Source organism: Myotis nattereri (genome assembly GCF_964212035.1).
Source record: "Myotis nattereri genome assembly, chromosome: 2".
Classification (NCBI taxonomy): Eukaryota; Metazoa; Chordata; class Mammalia; order Chiroptera; family Vespertilionidae; genus Myotis; species Myotis nattereri.
The window spans coordinates 15989962-16010943 of NC_138076.1; the positions used below are offsets into that span (position 1 = coordinate 15989962).

Genomic DNA, 20982 nt, shown 5'->3' on the forward strand with positions numbered 1-20982 from the left:
GGGGTTAGGGCGCCTTCCCCTGTCAGGAACAGAGCAGGGCCGATAGGAGTTGTGGCCCCGCCCCCTGTCACATACAGAGCCGCAGGGCGATCAGGGGGTTTGGGCGCTGGCCCCTGTCATGCTGATCCTGGTGCCGGGAGGCCTCGCGGCTCCACTGATCCCGGTGCTGGGAGGCATATTACCCTTTTACTATATAGGATAGAGGCCTGGTGCACATGTGGGGGCCAGCTGGTTTGCCCTGAAGGGTGTCCTGGATCAGGGTGGGGGTCCCCACTGGGGTGCCTGGCCAGCCTGGGTGAGGGGATGATGGCTGTTTGCAGCTAGTCACACACTCTTCAGGATGGGGGTCCCCACTGGGGTGCCTGGCCAGTCTGGGTGAGGGGCTGAGGGCTGTTTTCAGGCTGGGGGTGACTGAAGCTCCCAACCGCTCCTTTTTTTCTTTTCTTTTCTTTTTTTTATTCTGGGCCAGCTTTAGCTTTGAGGCTTGGCTCCAGCTCTTAGGCCTCCGCTGCTGAAAGTAGGTTTCTGGCCTTTGCTTACAATGTTGCGATCCTGCTGGCTGAAGCCCGGCGGACTAAAGCAGGTTTCTGGGGTTTTGTTTAGCTTCTATATTTGTTACATAGTTGCTTTGAGTTGCAGCTCAGAGGACTGCAGTGGCAGGCGGGGAACGTTGGAGTCCTCTGTCACTGAAGCAAGCAAGCCTCATGTTAGTTTCAAGCTGCCTGGCTGCCGGCCGCCATCTTGGCTGGCAGTTAAGTTGCATATCTTGCTGATTAGCCAATGGGAAGGGTAGCGGTCGTACGCTAATTACTATGTTTCTCTTTTATTAGATAGGATAGACCGCAGATATAACCCCTAATTTTGCACCTAATATGCAAAATTCCAAATTTACATAAAATATAAATTAGAAAGTAAATGGGCTACTGCAAAATTATGTACTCTAAGGAACTTTTCAAAGAGTTAGTTCTCCTGATACATTTAAACCCCCACCAAACAAAAGACAATGAAGTTCATGTCATTTGCTTGGCTTTTAGTCTAAAAGTAGTTGAACTTCTACCCAGGGAACACTGCAGTCCTCTTTTTTACCTTTATCCAGAAAGCATTAGGTAAGTGGTCTGTTTTAATAATACAGCATGCTATGATCACAGGCGTGGATAGCCCAGTGATTGCATTATGAATGTATTAAATATAGTCACAATCAGCGTCACTGCCTCCACAGCAAAGGCACACGATCAGCTTTGTCAGCATGTGCAGCCTTGTGGATACTGGTCCGTTGCTTCCTCCCATGCCCCCGTTTGGAAGTCTCTGCGGGGCTAATGGTGCTGAGATTACCAGTGGCATTTGCAACCGTGAACAATGGAAGTGAGTTTGCAGTGTGTCTGCGGGGAGAAAGGCATGGCTGTACTAAATGGGGAGACCAAGCAATCTCAGGTAAGGGGGCAGGGGTGGTCACCTAAGGGTTTTCTGTGATGAAGTTATAAATTCAAGGTAAAGCTTATTGTGGGTAACTTGGAAAGCAGAGTGAAATATAAAGGAGGAAGGAAAAGAAATCAGCCGTCCTCCCAAAACTAAAGTAATCTCTGTTGGCATTTTAGGTGCTTTAGAGTATTAACAACCAAACCACTTTTAAACTGAGATGCCTTCTTACTGCAAATCTTGAGAAGTCGCAGCCACGGGTCTTCTTGGAGCAGAACTGGTAGCGGGGTGCTGTCATTTCAGCAAAGTATTCATGCAGGAAACCTTCATTTTTCCTCCTAATTGGCCACATGGAATTTTTTTTTCATATATAAGCTTTTTAAAGGAGGTGGGAAGTTCGCATTTGAGGATGGTGACCTGTCATGTCCTCTGGAGAGACTTGCTGTCAGGAGGCCTTGGAGAGAGCTGTGTGACAGGAGCCCGGTCTGTCCCTGAGGTGTCAGCTCTCCTGTATTTGGTGGGCTGTCTGCGGAGGGGGAGGGGCCTTCGGTGGCACTCTCATTCATGCATTCATCCTCACATGTGTTAAAAATACATTAGATATAGCCCTGACTGGTTTGGCTCAGTGGATAGAGCAACAGCCTGCAGATTCAAGGGTCCCAGGTTCGATTCCGGTCAAGGGCATGTACGTTGGTTGCGGGCACATCCCCAGTAGGGAGTGTGCAGGAGGCAGCTGATCGATGTTTCTCCCTCATCGACGTTTCTAACTCTCTATCCCTCTCTCTTCCTCTCTGTAAAAAAAATCAATAAAATATATTTTAAAAAAAGAAAGAAAATACATTAGATATAGCCCAGCCGGTGTGGCTCAATTGTTGAGCACCAACCTATGAACCAAGAAGTCACTGTTAGATTCCCATTCAGGGCACATGCCTGGGTTGCAGGCTCGGTCCCCTGTATAGGGTGTGCAGGAGGCAGCCAACCAATGGTTCTCTCTCATCATTGATGTTTCTATCTCTCTCTCCCTCTGCCTTCCTCTCTGAAATCAATAAAATATATATTTAAAATAAATGAATAAATAAATAAGAAAATGCATTGAATATAAAACTTATAACCTCATTTTTTTCACATAAAATTGTAGCAAAGCCTTTTGTATATTATTGTAAACCATTCTTCAGAAGCATCATTCCAATGACATTTCCCATCACGCACTTCATCACGTTCCCATTGTTGCTTTATATGTTTATGAGAAACACCCATATACTTATACCTTTGACCATATCTCTAGGATGTTGGGATAGAGTCCTGAGAGTGGGGTTAAATTTGGACTCATTGAAAGCTTTTGCTAACTATTTCTACTCCCATGAAAGTCCCACTCCTCTGCCATGCCTCAGGCTCTGAGTGCAGAGAAGGTAACATTTAAAGGCACCTTATTTGGGAAAGTCCGAGTGGCAGATGGCACAAAGTGACAAAAATAAGGTCGTTTCTTGGCACGATCCCTCTCAGTATCTTCACTTTACAGTCCTAATAATGGAGCACAATTCTGTTTGCGTTTCCACCTGGTGAGTTCGGCCTCAGAAACGCCTCACATTATAGTCAGTCAGTCCATGTTTTAAAAACATGGGTTCCAAGAACAGCATTCCAGAAGCGCCCCGGGTGTTAACATCTCTGGCGAAACCAGTCTCACTGTTTTCCTTGCGCTGTGTTGAATGTCCTCCTCGTTTTTACAAGGGAGCACCCTTGCACAGAAATGTACCACTCCTCCAACCTGTCCACTTAAGAACTTGAGCAGTGAGTTCTTTTCACTTGCGTTTGAAAATAACACTGTGACCAAATCCTTGAAGGCCAGCGATTACAGGAACCGCTTCATTAACTATCCGTTGGTCTCTGCAGCTAAGGAGACTGCAGTCCTAGAGGCTGTTCCCGAGAGTAAGAGGAAAAGTGCCCCAGCACCAGGCAGATCCAACTATTCAAGGCCACTGCAGGACAGACGCAGGGTTAGCCACAAGGAGAACCAGGTCAGAGCGTGTGTGTGGATCCGTGCAATTAGAAAAATGACCAAATGTTGACAGGTCAGCTGCAGTAATTTTGTAGCTGTGGGACAACAGCTTATGAACTGGCATACTGGTAGATTCTGTTCAAACTGTGGAGGGGACTGCAAGCAATCACTAGGAATACAGATGAACAATCTGTGGCCTAAAGAAGTCCCATCCCATGTACAAGATCCCATGGCTAGTTAGAGGCTATCCGGTCTTTATCCAGGTCATCTGATAGCCAGCCCAGTGCTCCTTCTAGTCCTGCATCAGCTGTATCTCTGGCCATGTCCATGGGTACTTGGCAAGGCCCACGGTGCTTGGCAGAACTGGTTGAGAGAGAAGCCTGGGTATGCGAGAAGACATCCCTTTTATTATGTTGCTGTCACCTGCACATGAGTAGTGAAATTTTCTGATGCAGCCCAAACACGGACAGCCATCCACTTGTCTTCATTTGCATCTCTTAGGAGGAAGTAAAATCATTTAAGAATTCCAGCCCCTTATTTATAACAAGCTCCTTCCTTATGCACGAAGGAATAGCTCCAAATCAAGATGCTTTCCCGATGAGATGCAAACCAGTGTGCAGTGAAACATGTAACCAGAGAGCTGTAATTTCCTGACCTCAGCAGCATTAAACCTCATCAATAGCATGCCAGTAGCTGGTTTCCATGTAATGGCGTAAACACAGTTTTGCCAGTTCAAAGCACTTGGAAGTATTTCATTATGCCTTCTTCCTAGCTGGATGACACTGACATATGCCAAGTCTGAAATAATAACTAGCTTGTCAGTCGACTAGTGATGTTTTAGATTTGTAAGAAGGCAGCTGGACCAAACAGTCATTAGATATATGTCATCATTTCAGTTTTTCTCTAGGATTCAGGGGGATAATGAGGGGCTCATGCCCATATGCTCACATGTGGAAGCTGGGAATCAGGAGAAAGGGTGAATGAATGTCCTCCTCATTCCTCCCTCCCTGGTTCCTCAGAGGTTGGATGTAGTTCAGTGGAACCAATACACATTAAAGCAGCGGTTTTCAACCTGTGGGTCACAACCCCTTTGGCAGTCGAACGACCCTTTCACAGGGGTCACCTAAGACCATCCTGCATATCAGATATTTACATTACGATTCATAACAGTAGCAACATTACAGTTATGAAGTAGCAACGAAAATAATTTTATGGTTGGGTCACAACATGAGGAACCGTATTTAAAGGGCCAGAAGGTTGAGAACCACTGCTGAAGGGATGGAACGTGGAAGGTGTTCCCAAGGAGTTCAAGTTCCTGAAAATAAGATATAAATAACTTCAACTCTGAGCCAGAATGGCAGACGTGCCATTTGGTCTGGGGCAATGGAGGCAATTCTAGGGACCCCCGATTGTCTCCAGACCCACTCACAGGGGTGTGGCCTTTGGCTCATTGTTGAGTTCTATTCTCTTCTGCCAGCTTCCTCGGCTTCACCCAGATCTCTGCTCCATCTTTACTTCGGTCTGGAAGTGACCCTAATGGCCACTCTGACCCCTCTCTCCATATCATGGCATTCTTCCTACTTCTGCTGTTGGTTGGCTTCTATTCTAAGAGCGGGAAACTTACTTGTCTGGACAGTTTTTGCATACCAGGCCACCAGATGCCCATGCCTACTTTAGCCAGCATTGTAGAACTGGCAGAGGGGCATTGGGAGCTGTGGGCAAGGTGTTACCATTAGACTTGGGTGTGATTGCACTGATACTCTCAAGTATACCTCTAGAGGGAATGCAGTTTAGATTTATGCCAATTGACCAAGGAATTGCCTCTATGCAGGAGGCACATGTTGCGAAAGGCTTTTATCTGGTCATAGGCCACTGGCTCTATATCCTTTCACGGTCTCAGACTCTACCATGCCATGGGCAAGCAGCCTAACAACTCATTGCCTCCAAATATTTTCCTTTATTTCAATTTTGTGTCTTCATTTGAAAGACTCATCACTCCATTCTCAACGTGGCTCTATCGCTCGGTCTTTGTCCTTCGAGGCTTTCTCAGAGAAGCCTGTGCTCTCAGCTTTCATAACTGCAGACTGACCTCCATCATATGAGTAGGCCTCACCCAATCAGTTGAAGGCATAGACAGAACCAAAGGCTGACCTTCCCTCAGAAAGTCAGAATTCCCCTGCCAAACAGCCTTCACACGGGACATCAGCTCTGCAGATACTGGACTCGCTAACCTCCCTAGTCAATGAGCCAATTTCCTATAATCTGTCCCCAATGTATCCTATTGGTTCTCTCTCTCTGGAGAACCCTAATACACTCCCCTAAAAGAAACCCTGCACCCCTTGGCAGTCATTGCCAACCCCTCCCCCTCCAGAGCAACCACTATATATTTGCCTATTCTGGATATTTTATAGAAATGGAATCATACTCTATGTGATCTTCTGTGACTGGTTTCTTTCACCTAGAATAATGTTTTTAAGGTTTTCCAAGTGGTAGTAGGCATCACTACTTCATTTCTTTTTAATTGCCAGATAACATTCCATTGTATGAACATAGCAACATTTTAGTTCTCCATTCATCAGTAGATACATATCTGGGTTGTTTCCATTTTTTGGCCATTATGAATTATACTGCCATAAACATTCATTGACAGGGTTTTTTTGGATAGACACATGCCTTTTTTTCTCTTGGGTATAGACTGAAAGTGGAGGAATAGAATGTTTAACAAAAATATCTTGATCATTTTAGCAGCAATGTACAAGAGCCCCAATTTCTCCACAGCCTAGTCAACACTTCCATTGTCTATCTTTGTTATGGTAGCCATCACAGTTGTGAAGTGGTATCTTACTGAAGTCTTGGTTTGTGTTGCCCTCAGATTTTCTAATCATCCTTTTGGTTTCTTCTTTGACCCATGGGTGAGTTAGCACTGTGCTGTTGAATCTATATTTTTGTGCATGTCCTAAATCTCCTTTTCTTCCTGATCGATTGACCTGTTTTCATAATGAAATATCCCTCTTTACCCCTCATTTTTTAAAATTGTATTGTCTATTTTTATCCAATATTAGTGCAGTCAGTGCAGCTCTATTGCGACATTTGTTGTTGTTTTGTGTTTTGTTTTAGTTTTGTGTCGTGTGTGTGTGTGTTTTGGCCTGGTATATCTTTGTCCAACCTATATTTTTAAATTAACATCTGTGTCCTGTAGAGAGCATAAATTTTTAGTCCAATCACAAAAATCTCTTTTCATTGAGCTGTGTAAGCCATTCGCATTTAATGTTATTTGTGATGCTGTTAGTGCAAACCTCTCAGGTTGCCATTTGGGAAAGCTGGTCTCAGAGGATGCCCACAGACAACTCTTGGGAAAGACTTCCTTCCAGTCAGATACACGCGGAAATGCTGCCTTCTATCCCCTTCGGACACTCACCATTTAATCGGCATCTGAAAGGCTCCGAGTCTGGCAGCAATAACTCTTAAGCTTTGTTTAATGCAGCATTTCTCAAACTTACTTGATCTCAGAACTCTTTTGCAGAAGAACAAATCTCAGGAGACACATGTTTCATGGAGCAGTTGGGGAAACACAGTGTTTAGAATGAAATTAATTTCATTCAAAAATCTTTCCTGTATATCAAGATGAAGAAGATATTTCTTACTTGTGCTTAAATATTCAAACAGGGTTTCTGTCACCAGGTGAATTTTCTCATGTCATCAAACCCAGGCAACTTCAAAGGGCCATTGCTTTCTAGAACTTCTTCCAGGTCCCCTCCCTGCAGCAGCCGCAGGTTCTACCAGGGGATGTCCCTTCTGGCGCCCAGGACCAGCGGGTGCCACAAGCAGACACAGTCAAAGGCAAACCAGGGCTTTTGAATTTAACCACCTGTGGTACTCAAAGCAAATCTGGAATCTATTGCAAAAAGCTCACAATTAAGTAGGAGAAATAGACTTGGGAGGGAGTGATCGATGTGATAAATCAGGAACTTCTATTGTCACCATGGACATCTGTGACGACTTCTCTTCTGCCCTGTTCACCAGGAGGGACAGAGGGCTGGGCACGGGGCCTTCCTCACCTGGACCAGCTTGTCAGAGCAAAACCGTCTATGCTGCTGTTTTGAAAATTCCGCCAGCCTCATGGTTTCATCCTTTCCATTGGCAGAGGTATGTTTGGATTCAGGGCTCCCGGTGGCTCCACCTACCTTCTCAGGAGTCTCACATGAAGCCTCCTGGCTGAGGGGGCCCCTTCCTCCCTGTGCCCCCAGGTTGGGCCTTTCCTGCTTTGGTTCTTCTCTAGAGGCTGTGAAGTCTACACGAAGCAGCCTCATTCTTTTTCTTTCCTTAGCTTCTCAACTGTCCTGTCAAACAAACAGGGAGAACGGGGCCTCTGGTCCTGGTACCCGGTCCCAGCCTGAAATATACACCCTCCCTCCCCGATAGTAACATGGTGGTGGCAGGCTGCTAAGAGCCCAGGGAGAGAGAACTTGCAAGCTTATCACACATGCGTAAGCTCTGATTCAGGAGGACAGCAGGTCACTGGGAAAAGGGTCTGATTTAAGAAACCAGAGCCAATACTCAAGAGTTTAATCTCCGGTCTGAAAACAGAGGATAGAGAGTTTTTTTGTTGTTGTTGTTGTTTTAAATATGTTTTTTATTGATCTTTAGAGAGAGGCAGGGAGAGGGATAGAGCGACAGAAACATCACCAATCAGCTGCCTCCGGCACACCCCCACTGTAGATTGTGCCCGAGCATGTGCCCTGACCAGGAATCGAACCAGAGGCCTCTTGGTTCCTGGGTTGGTGCTCAACCACTGCGCCACACTGGCCTGGCCAGAGTGCAGGGTTTAAACAGTCTTCGTCTTTGGGACTCAATCCCCAAACAGAGCTGCTACTGCCCACCTCCCATAGCTCAAAAGTGACTTAGCTAAAAATATAAAAGTTATTCCTTAAGTGATGAAATCAAAACTAAAAGAAATAAAATAAAATAAACACACCCATAGAAATAACTAAACTCTGGAAATATAGTTGCTTAAACATTTGTATTTTTATTGAACTTTTTTTTTTTTTTAATTTCTGCCTGGTTACAATTAAATAGGAAACCGCAATTACAATTCACAAACTGTGGCATGAAAAATAACACACATCCCATCACCCATCAGGCATGACACCAAGCCCTTTCCATGTTTTTCAGTCATAGGAGTCCATCACATAAGTGTCAAATATGAGCACTGTCATTTTTTCTTAGAAGGGGAAGAACATTAATCCTGGCAGCACGTTACAATTCCAGGAAGCGGTTCTGATACTGCGAGTTGCAGGGATAGAAACCATAACCAACGTGGAGGGTGTTTCTTTGGGGGGCCAGGGACAACCTGGCGGGAAGACTCCCCGTGTGCTTAGCGACCTGCCTGTCGCCTCCGCTGGCTGAGTCTTCCCAGGTGTGGAAGGAGGGAAGGACTTCCTGCACAGAGGGTGCAAGTGCCCGAGAGCAGAGTGTTTTCTGTACCTTCACCCCTCCCCCACCCGGGGGCCAAGGTCTCAAGCTTTTCTGGAGCTGCTTTCGGTCACATGACCCTCGACTGCATGGTCTTTTTACTTAAACACATGTGACCCCAAGACTTCTTCTTACTCTGCTTCTCTAGGGCTCGGATGACAGCACAAAACATCACTTGGTGAAAACCTGATATTAAGAACGTGGACATTTATGTTCATAATAACAGCACACACTCTTCAGGGTATGTCACCCAAAGGGGCATTTTTTTTTTTTCATTTAATATGGTCCCAGGAGAATTAGCTCAAAGTCACACACTTAAGAGTCTTTACAAAAGATGGGGCAAAATCCGTTAATTTGACAGTTTAGGAACTGTCTCGTGCCAATTAAAAACTTTTACGATTCAACGGTCCACAAAGCAATTAAACATTAGCATTCAGTTGACACACACCCACACACGCCCATGCACACACACGAGAACTGTGACAAAAGGCTCAACCAGACTATTTTTGTGACTGTTCTCAAGAGAGCAAAATCTCAATTTTGAGGTGTCATATTCAAGTATTTAAAAATGGACAGTCTGATTCCACGTGGTTTTCTGATCATCAGAAATCACCCTTGTTTAACTGGAGATTCTGGAATTGGTCAAGTTAACTCCTGGGGCACAAAATAGTCTACAAAAATTGATTCGTGATTTTTTGTGATGCAGCCACTTGCTTGTTGACACTTTGTGGACCATGGCATTCCAAGAGTTAATACTTCATGAAAGAATACGACCAGCGGACTCACTTTTCCTGCCTCACACGGGTGAGAACAGTCTTACACATTTTCGATCAACACGCAGAGGAGGCAGACGTAAATGGTCCCTCACATCCCTCAGACGAGAAGGTGTTACTACTGCAGGAGATGCTGCTTGGCCCTAGTCAGGAATCGAAGGGAAAGCAATTTGTTTGGTTTGCTTCTTACGTTTTGCTTTGTGGAGATTTTAAAACAAGTTTTCCTAGTTCTTGGCAGAAGACCGACCAGTCAGAGGCTCTGTATTTATAAATAACCAATGGGGGATTAGGCTCTCCAATTAGGCCATTGACTAGCTGAAGGCCTGAGGGCCAGATGTGGAGGCTTGCCAAGTGCTCTGCTAAATTTCACAGACTCTGTCCTAGAAGAAAGAGCACTCACTCTGAGAGTTCTCTGAGTGTTTCAGAACTGACTCCTGATTATCTTAAGCTGTTGAAAGACTCAGGCCCTGCCAGTGTGGCTCAGTGGTTGAGCACCGACCCATGAACCAGGAGGTCATGGTTCTATTCCCGAGCAGGGCACATGCCCGGGTTGTGGGCTTCATCCCTAGTAGGGGGCACGCAGGAGGATCAGATCAATGATTCTGTTGCATCATTGATGTTTCTCTCTCTCCCTTCCTCTCTGAAATCAAAAAAAAATTTTTTTTGTAATAGAAAGACTCAGGTTTTCAATGGACTCGCTAACGCTTCGGCCTCCTGCTAAAGAACCCTCACCCCAGACCTCCATCGGTGCATCACCATGACCACAAACGGTCAGCGAGGAACACTGCCCGGCAGTGGTGACACGTGGCAGCGAAAAGGAACAACCCCAGCACCTGCCCAGCGGCTCACAGGCAGGGCCTTTCGTCAGAAGGAGAGGCGTCGGTGCCTGCGTGCACCTTGCAGCCTATTGGCAACCTCTACAAGCCAACCCTTACCCCATGGGCAGACAGGCATCTTTTCCATTTTTAATCTGCCAAGGATTACAGAGTCAAGAATGAACAGGAAGGTCTTATGCTAAAACAAGAAGTCAGCCCCGTCTTGGCACAGTTCTCATGCGAATATTGCACCCAGTGTTAACTAACGCTAGAGGCTTCCAACTGTATAAATTTAAATGTCTTTGCATATTATAAAAATAAAGATAAACATGTACATATTTTACACTAGTGGCGGAACAGCAATGAACGGCCAGGCGCGCCCTCGCTCACATTGAACAGAACTGAAATCTGAGTGCTCTCAATACTGCCACCTGCGCTGGAACTATGGCTTATCTGTGCACAGAAAACAAAATCCCTGAGAAGCCATTCGACTTTTTTTTTTGTCTTTTCTTTTCTTCAAGTAGCGCTCTCCTTGGAGGATCACAGTTCTGAGGTTCAGGTTGTAAAACACTTGCTCCATATTCTCCCTCCCGACCTCCCCCGGCCCCTCCCCACCTCGTGGGCAGGCCAGGCGTGCTCCCTCCTCTGAGAGCACCCTGAGCCGTGCGCTCAAGTTCACGGCACAGGGCGAGTGTGGAGGGTTACCAGGTACGAAACATGGTCCAGGTGAGTCTCTTCACGGAAATTCCACAGCCATAAAGGTCACTGGTTTCTGTGCTTTTCACCAACGTTCTTCCTACGTGGGTGGGTGAGAAGAAAGCACAGGAATGACAACAGGCAATGGTATTCTCAACGATAAGCACAGGAAGCGATGCTCTAAATCTACTTTGCACGGATTTTATTTCTATTTCCAGAGCACCTTATAGTTGCCTAATCACGTTCCTACCAAGGCAAGAGTCCTTTCACGAGACACCTGTCGGACATTTCTGTGGCATGAGGCTCAGACATAGAGACGAGGCCAATGACATAGAAGCACTTACTCCACTGCAGTCTCAGTTCCCTGGGTCTGTAATTAAGAACCCCAAGCTCTAAACACATCACTGCCCCCTGACCAGGAACTCACACGGACACACGCTAAATAAATAACCCTCTAGGACAGTGATGGCAAACCTATGACACGCGTGTCAGAAGTGACACACGAACTCATTTTTTTGGTTGATTTTTCTTTGTTAAATGGCATTTAAATATATAAAATAAATATCAAAAATATAAGTCTTTGTTTTACTATGGTTGCAAATATCAAAACATTTCTATATGTGACACGGCACCAGAGTTAAGTTAGGGTTTTTCAAAATGCTGACACACTGAGCTCAAAAGGTTCGCCATCGCTGGTCTAAGAGTAGGGATGCATACTAAAGAGTAAGAAGAATTTTACTTAAAGTGTTGTAAACAAGGCTGTTGAACTACACTCAGGAGCCGGGTGAATATAAAATGAAGAAAGGGCTGTGTCTTCAGTTAATTAAACGAAGTGACCTTCAATTCAGACAAAAGAGGAAAAATGGCGAATGTCCCCCTCCCTTATTTCAGCTTTCCTACAAAGGCAAGCTGTGATGTTTTAAGAACTGCTTTAGCAACGTTTAGAAAAACATACGAAGACATACAGGGGTTAGGATTCCCCTCCCTCACCCTCTAACCTCCACCTCTCCTAAGGCTGCTTGATCTCAAGGAAACTGATAATTCAGTATCTACCTAAGACATCTCTCTAGCCCATACAAGAATCTGCTGAACATAATAATAATGTCACCAAAAACAGGCACCTTCCATTTACTAACAACATACTACACGCCAGGAAGAGCACCGTCCACTGTGGAGCATTATTTCACGAATCATCAGCTCAGCTCATCCTGCCAGGTAAGCACGTTTCCCCTGCATTTTACCAAGACGCAAACCACACCAGAGAGCGGCAGGGCCAGGCCTTCAAAGGAGTTGCCTGACCCCAGCCTGTGCTGCATGGGTTGGAATATTCAGGGCCCCAGGACAGTCTCCGGCTTCTGTGGCACTCAGCCACGAGGACCCTTTGAAGGCCTGTTAATATAGTAACTTCGGCCCTAGCCGGTTTGGCTCAGTGGATAGAGCGTAGGCCTGCAGAATGAAGGGTCCCCGGTTCGATTCCAGCCAAGGGCACATATCTGGGTTGCAGGCTCAATCCCCAGTAGGGGGTGTGCAGGAGGCAGCCGATCAATGATTCTCTCTCATCATTGATGTTTCTATCTCTCTCCCCCTCTCCCTTCCTCTCTAAAATCAATAGAAATATATTTTAAAAAAAATAGTAACTTCCCAGTAGAGAGAGATTTGAAGGCTGCCTGAAATTCAAGTAATAATACAGTACATCTAACTGTAAAGAGGACGGCCTCGTGAAAACACACGTTTCAACCAAGCAGTTAATTCTGGCGCTGGGAGACGTGGGTTCGTGCGAGAGAAGTGCTACGTAAATGTTTTGTTCACGGGATCCAAGAACCTGCGGAAATGCGGACAGCTGTGTCTGGCTGTCAGCTCCCTTGAGCCACACATGAGATTGAGAAACACAAGAATCCCTCATCAGGGGCACCTACAGGGGATTCTCCAGCGCGGAAGGGAGTAAAAGGAAAAGCGGTGTGAACATTTCCCCACATGAATACCACTCTTCATGTTCGGGCTCTCAGAGAAAAAAAATCCATCAGGTCACCGCTTCCCCATCTCAGTTAGCTTGTCCTCACCCACCAATCAAAATCCACTCAAGTTCCTAGAACTTCTCCCAGCTCTGGCTGGTGGTGTTCTTTCTTCCCTGTGCCTACAGGACTTTGCTGATCCACCGGTCAGCAGGTATCACACTTTAGTTGTAATTACTCACAAGACTGCCTGGCTGTAGCTTTGGTTCTCATTCTCCCCAAAGGAGGCTATTAGATTCTTGAGGCCAGAGTCTAACTCAGTTATTTCTGCATCAACACCTGGCACAATGCCTCGCAGAGGTTAAACACTCAACAAAGATCCGCTGAATGAATGATTAATAAGATGTGATGAAAAAGTCACAAGTAAAAAATAGCCAAGCTACAGTGAGCTCACTGCTATAATGGAGGTGTACAGAGGTATTGAAGAGATGTGAAGGAAAGAGTGACCGATGAGTTAGAAGGGCTGATGGCTTCTCAGAGGTGACACAGGGCCTTGGCCTTAGGAATAATGGGCCTTCACTGGGTGGGAGGGAAGGGGTGGCAGCCAGCTGAGGCCTGAGACCCAGCCAGGGGCGCAGTATGGCTGACCGCTCCCACAGTAAGAGGGTATGGGAGTCATGCCCAGGATTTAAACCTGAGACTATACTCACTAGGAAGCCATTCAAGGCTTTTTCATAAGGAGAGAAGTAACAGGGTCTCACACTTGAGTTGAGACTTAATCACAGAAATCTTGGCAAAGGCAGGTGGATCTAGAGAATAGCGTGGGTCGAAGAGAAAGTTACACGGCGGGGTCCACTCCTGTTGCGACACGCGGATATGACCGTAGAAGGCGTGCACCTGGAGAAGGGGGGCAGTGCTGAGGCTGACGGATCCCTAGCTTCACAGATGGGTGCAAAGCACAGGCTGATGAAGGGCTTTGGGGGAGAAAGACAATAATTCACACCCATGAAGCCTACATCCAAGGGGGTTGCCAGGTAGGAAGTCGGAAACAGAGGCCTGGAGAAGGGAGAGATCAACTGGGTGGGGGGGAGGGTGTCTGAGACCCAGCATCCTCACGGGTTATTGAACACGCATTCCTGGGATATATGTTATTGAAGGTATTGAGAAGCTTAGCCCCAAACTGAAGCCACACCATGACGTGGTCGCCATGCCTTTTACTTCCTGTATTCTGAAGTTGTGACATCGGGATCTTGCTGCCCCTGGAGGGGCTGCCCCCTCAATGGGAGCCAGTTGCCAGAGATGGTAAACAACTCAAATGTGAGTGTACTTCTCAAATGCAAACCAGACCCCACAACCTCCTCACTCTCTGGGCCACCATCCACCTGCCCCAAACACTGCAAAGGTCCCAGACAACCAGGGACAGTCCTAGGCCCCAGAGCCCCCTGAAACTATCCAATCTGGCCAGTGCTAAGCCTGCCCCTCTGCCTTCCCACAGAAACCACAATACAGGCCCTTGCCCAGTTCCTCCCTCTCTCTCCACCTCGTGACTGACCGGGTGATTCCCCATGCAGCTCCCCGCCCAGACCCCCCGCGGCATGTCTGTCCTCTAAGGAAATGTGAGTAATCAACTACCTTTTCAATGGCAGCCGTTTCCTGATCTGGTGGCCTTACTATACCTCCAATGTTCTATTAATACGCTATATTTTGAAACCAATGTGGAAGGAAGAGCTTGCTGTGAAAACAGCACCGACTGGGAGCCACGATGCAGATTTCAGCCCAGCGGTGCCCTCAGTAACTGTGTGTGGGCTCAGTGCTCCCGCCTATGGAACTCACAGGGCTGTCGGGAGGAGCGAAGGAGTCGGGGTCCCCTCCGAGGAGGTTATCCAGTCACGGCAGGCATGCGTGACTACAACACGAAAGAAATGCTACCGCTCATCTCTTAGCTCCTGAAGCCTGGGCTGGGTATTGATGCTCACTGGTAACTGCAGGCAGCCTTAGCAACAGATCCTCATGCATTCTACCTGGGCCCCTTCATGGGCAAGGCAGGGAAGGGAGGCCAACATCCTCACCTACCTATCCCGCACTCATGTGTACCTTCCGTGGGCAGGCACCTCCATTAACAAGCTAAACCCTGCTAGTAAGTCAGAGGGTGGATTTTACTCAAATATCTCTATGTGTATTATGAAATTTTTTTCATTATTACCTGTATGTGCCACCCCCAGTACACACCACTAATAATTCTGAGTAGAAATAAGAGCAACTGAATTTATTGAGCATTATTTACTGTGTAAGGAACAATGCTAAATGCTTTCCTTGTGATAGTCTCTCAATATTTATTTATTTATTTTTTACAGAGAGAAAGGGAGAGGGACAGAGAGTTAGAAACATCGATGAGAGAGAAACATCGATCAGCTGCCTCCCGCACACCTCCCACTGGGGATGTGCCCGCAACCAAGGTACATGCCCTTGACCGGAATCGAACCCAGGACCTTTGAATCCGCAGGCCGACGCTCTATCCATTGAGCCAAACCGGTTAGGGCTGTGATAGTCTCTCTTAATGCTCCCAGTAACCCCAGGAGATTAGCGCTTCCGTAATCTGCATCTGACAGATGCTACCTCACAGCTAAACAAGTCAAGTCGGGAAGATTCCAACTCAGGAAGTTAATTCCAGAGCCCATCAAAGTGCCCTGAGAAAATAAATACAAACACGGCTTTTAGAAAGCTATCGGCTGTGCTGATCAACTGAGTTTTTCCTGATGTTATCATCTTGCCTAATATTGGAGTAATTTTTTTAAATGACTTCTTTTTTTCCAGTAAGGATCTGCTGACTGATGTATTCCGGAATACAATGAATTGGGTGAAAGAATCAAGCACTTTCCTTATCCTTAATTCCCAAATGGGTCTTGATTCTGGACAAGTAAAAGATTTGTAATCTGTCCTGCTCAATACAATCTCTTCATCCCAAACCCAATCCCCCCTTTGCCCCTAAACTCTCTCAGTCGGTAGTTCAGAAACCCTCTCTGCTTCCCAGAGACTTACCCTTAAACACTGGTGCTCCTAAAGTCAGAGTGGGCACAGTAAAAATGGTGGCATAAGGGAAAGAAGCACTATCTTTTCCACTTAATTTTCCAAGAAAGTATGGAGATACCTAAGCAGAGAGGGAACAAACGCCATATCAATGTGGCTGACGGGAGACTCCATCATCACAGAAACACTCCTGCTCCTCACCTGTAAAGGCGGCAAGGCAAGGAGCTGCAAAGAACAGCACAAGTCAATGCACATCACCCTGCTCCACACCCCAGGCACACTCCGCACGCAGCCTGCCCCGCCCTCCGCATTTAAAAAATTCTGTGATCAGTGAGAAAGTCCCCACTGTGATAAAGCCAAATTTATCTCATTCCATTGTTTAAAGGAATTTTTTTTAATCGAGTTCATATTAACAAATCTGAGTGCGATTAAACATACTTTGCCTGTTTAGTTGGTGAGATACAGGCCACAGGGTCTACATCCTACTTTTTATAAAAGGCTATTTCAATTGGTCTTGAATATCCTTGTCATAACAATGTAACTGCCAACATTCCTATGCAAAGGAATCACTATATTTTTGAGAATACTTACAACAGTGCACAACTGGAATTTTACTGGGATCGTGCTTGAATGGAACGCTCCAGTATATACACAGGAGCCCAGGTTTAAAAGGCAGTTCTGAAGTGCGGTACCTCAACCTTGCCTCCTATTATTAGTAGGACTTTTTGGAAAAGGAGAAAGCTCAGCCCAACAATTTTCAAACCGGCCCATTTTTTTCTCGCTCTGTAACACATGACCTGCCAAAATCAGAACCGAAGGTCCTTTTTCAGTACTACCACCCCACAAATGACGGAGCCCAGACAGACATGTACCAACACGAGAGAGATGGCAGCTGTCGGGAAATAAAAATGATAGATTCCCATTTCCTGTACATTCAAGGATCAGTCCATTAACAAACCACAGGGAAGAACATGGGCTGCACTCCAGCACGGAAGGTAAAGCATTTTCACGTGCTAACCTGTTGAATTCTACCTTTTACAGGAAAATCAGAAGATACACTGGGGTATCTGCCTGGGGAGCGGGGGGTGTTGTCCTACAGGTCTTTGGAAACGAGAAAGAGAAACATTCTACAGGGAACCTAAAAATGAAATACACAGGCTGCTTTTTGCCCAAAGTTCGCACCTTCCCGTCAGAATTGGAATCTTTTTTTTTTTTTTTAATATATTTTATTGATTTTTTACAGAGAGGAAGGGAGAGGGATAGAGAGTTAGAAACATCGATGAGAGAGAAACATCGATCAGCTGCCTCCTGCACACCCCCTACTGGGGATGTGCCTGCAACCAAGGTACATGTCCTTGACCGGAATCGAACCTGGGACCCTTGAGTCCGCAGTCCGACGCTCTATCCACTGAGCCGAACCGGTTAGGGCCAGAATTGGAATCTTAAAAGGCTCAACATGCATAGCAACAGGATGGAGATGGGAATTCACAAATAAACACTTTTTCAATAACCGTTATCCATCTACCTTCTCCTTTCTTTTCTGACTGAAAGTGTATTTTTGTCCCTTATGACTCCTAACGTCCAAGGCTCAGCATCCCTTTAAAGCCTGGGGGTCGGCTGGGCTGCCGTTCAGGAGCCCTGAAGGGTAGACATATGAGGGGGTGGGTGTGTTCCTTCACGAGGTGCTGGCCCCCCGTTCACAGTGTGCACATGTGAAATCACCAGGATGCATACTTTAAATATCTTACAACTTTATGTGTCAATCACACCTTAATAAAGCTGAAAAGACAAAGACCAGTGTCTGCCAAGGGTTAAGGGGGCGGGGCACAGAGAAGTTTTAGGGCGAAAAAATCTTGTGTACGACACTGTAACATGTATGATATATGTCATTATACACTTGTCCAAACCCACAGGATGCACAGAGTGAACTCCAATATAAACTGTAGACTTGGTGATTACGTGTCAGCGCAGGTCCATCAACAGTAACAGTAACAAATGTGCCCGCTGGTGGGGGTGGGGGTGGGGGTGGGGATGGGGATGGGGATGGGGATGGTGGGGAGGCTGTGCATGTGCAGAGGCAAAGGGCATATGGTATCTCTCTGTACCTTCTGCTCAATTTTGTTATGAACCTAAATGGCTCTAAAAAATAAAGTTTATGTTTGAAATTGCTACCTATACTTAAAAAAAAGACAAAAACAAAAAACAACTTCCCTCCAAGCAGCTCTAATTCCCCTCTTTGTCCAGTAAACTGGCGGCGGGGGTGGGGGAGGAGTGGGGGGTTGCAAGTCAACTCACTGCCTTTAGACTGAACGGGACCAGGGATAACAGGTGTTTATAAGAATTTCGTTAAAACTACAAATCTGTTTAATGCCATCACAACAGGCAGCAAAGCCACTCCTGAACGTGCTACTACAAATGCATTGACTGCAAGGAGCTAGGTGTTATGCCAAACACAAGTGATCACAAATGGGCCGGAAGTTTCTCTTTGGAGTGTTGAAAATGTTCTAAAATTAAACTATGTTGTCAGTTGCAAATATCTTCATCATCTCTGAATGGGCCAGTTTTATGGTATGAAAGTCTATCTCAACAGAGCTTTAGGAAATGTACCCTTAAGAAGGTCAGAATTTTTTAGAGCAAACTTGCTACTGGATAAATTTTCATCTCAACTCAAATGCAAATCTTTGAAAATCAGCCCCAAAGGGCAAAGTATGGAAATGGCTTGTATCTCTCTCTGACAATCAGCCCCTCGGTGTCCCCCGGGAGGCGTTCCCCTGGAGGCTGAGGTGCAGGAGCAGAGGTACTTCATTTCCTCCAGGACAGGTAACCTCTCGCCGGGGCAATGTCTGTCCAGACCTCAGCCACCAACCACGGAGACAAGCCAGAATCAATCACTCCCTACTCTTTGTTCTCTGTCTCTCCCGACTTGGGAAGAAAACACCTAGAACATTTGTAAATGAGCAATGGAAAAGCTTAGAATTCATAAGGAATATCCAATCAAATCACAGTCCTCAGTGGATTTTCTTATAAAGCTCACTGAGCACCACCGTGTACACATGGTCAAAGAAGAGCTTGGAATGTCTTTTTAAAAACCACGCTAAGGTCTAGATCTGTGACCCAGAGAGCAGGGTGATTACTCGGGTCTGCCTGGGGCAGCTCTGGTTAATGCCTGGCATCCTGGTGTAATAATTAGGAACAGCACACCTTCCACTCTCAATCCTTCCCTGGTTTGAACAATAAATTATGTTCAGCTCTAAAAGTGAATTGGGGGCGGAATGGGTGTGCTCATCCAGGCAGCATGGCTCAATTTTGCTCAGTGAGGCCCCCTGGCCAGGGGGCCCTCCCTCAGAGCCATCCACCTGCACTTTATGGGACGACAGAAGTCAAAGATCACTCTACAGTGACCTGCTTAAGTTAACTTGGCTGGAGTTGCAAGGCCGGTGCAAGAGCCCCTGTCTCCGTTTCTCCTGCCCATTTGGGCCCCAAGTCTAACTCTCAGGCTCAGCCCACAGCTGTGCTGATGTAATGCCCACCTCCTGTAACAGCTTTCCTCATTGTCTCCTAAATCTCCTGCTTCCAATATATTGTCATCTACCAGTAAGTTAGACCTCCCACTGGGCCTGGCCTGGATGTGTTTGTTTTCACAGATTTCCTTCATTTAGAATAGAGACCTACACTCCAAAACTGCCATCCACTGTATGAGGCCTTCAAAAAAAAAAAATCCATTTCAAAATAAAGCCATTCACAGAGCCAGGCCAACAGCAGTTCAGTCCTAAAGGCATTCCCTCCAGCATCTAGATGTCTGAGGCTAGGCGGCTCTGGTTACTCGGGACTTTAAAGACCTGTTCATTTGGATATAATAAACTGTGGGAGAGACAGGGCTGATAGCATTTTTCCAGGTTGGTGTAAGTGTCTTTCTGTGGCAGGACAACAAGAAGCCCCTGGGAAAACACCGATAAAGCTGGCTCCAGGCCACGGCGGTTTCTCCTGCAAATGGATATGTGAGTCCTAGCTCTCTCCTGCCCATTAAATGCCACGTGGCTAGGGCAAAGCAATAGGCTAATGCCTCTCCTGGCTCAGGAAAGTCTACACCAATGCAAAGTGTATTGAACAACTGTTTCTCCCCCTCTCACACCTGCTGTGTCGGTACTGTCCCCGTGTCCTTACCCCAGTGCATCTGAAAGAAAGGGACCCGTTCAAAGACCAGAAAATTTCTGTGGTCTGATAGGTTCAGGACTGGGGATTTTCTGGTTAATATGAAGATACTGTGTAATTCGACTTAATATTTAAGAAGCACTTCAAGATCTGACAATGTCTTAAGGGCATATTGGCGAGGCATCACGCTGTCTCTATTCGTGTTAGCTAAAACAGCATTCTGAATATAATGACATTAGATATGCGTTTCTGTGAGTGTTCCTATTTCCCAGGAAAGAGGGATTGGAGATGTTCTGTCTAATGAGCCAAATGAGCGTGACACTGAAGGCCCCTCCCTCTGCAGAGAGCCCCCCAAAGGCAGGAGAGCCAACACCCCAGGGACACAGCTCTCCCCAACCCAGCCTGGTAGCAAGCTTCTCCAGAGGAGATGACAGGTCACCATCCTCACATGTGAACTGCCCAACCTCCCTGCAAAAAGCTTATATATGAAAAAGAATTCTATGTGGTCAACTAGGAGGAAAAATAAAGGTTTCCGGCATGAATACTTTGCAGAAGTGACAGCACCCAAGATACCAGATCTGCTCCAAGAAGACAAGTTTTGTGGTAAGAATGCATTTCATCTCAGTTGAAAAGTGGTTTCACTGTTTAGTTTTTAATACTACCAAAAAAAAAAAAAAAGAAAG

General features: G+C 46.1%; 1 protein-coding gene across 2 annotated transcripts in view; it reads right to left on the reverse strand.

The window, feature by feature from the left end:
- Window positions 1-6468: 6468 nt before the first annotated feature.
- MFHAS1 (multifunctional ROCO family signaling regulator 1) overlaps window positions 6469-20982 on the reverse strand; it is a gene marked incomplete at its 5' end in the record, with an annotated part of 75768 nt that continues 61254 nt past the window's right edge. The window contains 2 exons of one of the 2 annotated variants that reach the window (XR_013995491.1): window positions 6469-9800; window positions 11178-11268. Coding sequence is in view for 1 of the 2 variants with exons in the window: in XM_081082587.1 (XP_080938713.1) it covers window positions 11235-11268 (34 nt within the window). Of the gene's footprint in view, window positions 11269-20982 lie in introns of both variants that reach the window. The other variant, XM_081082587.1, reaches the window with a different exon arrangement.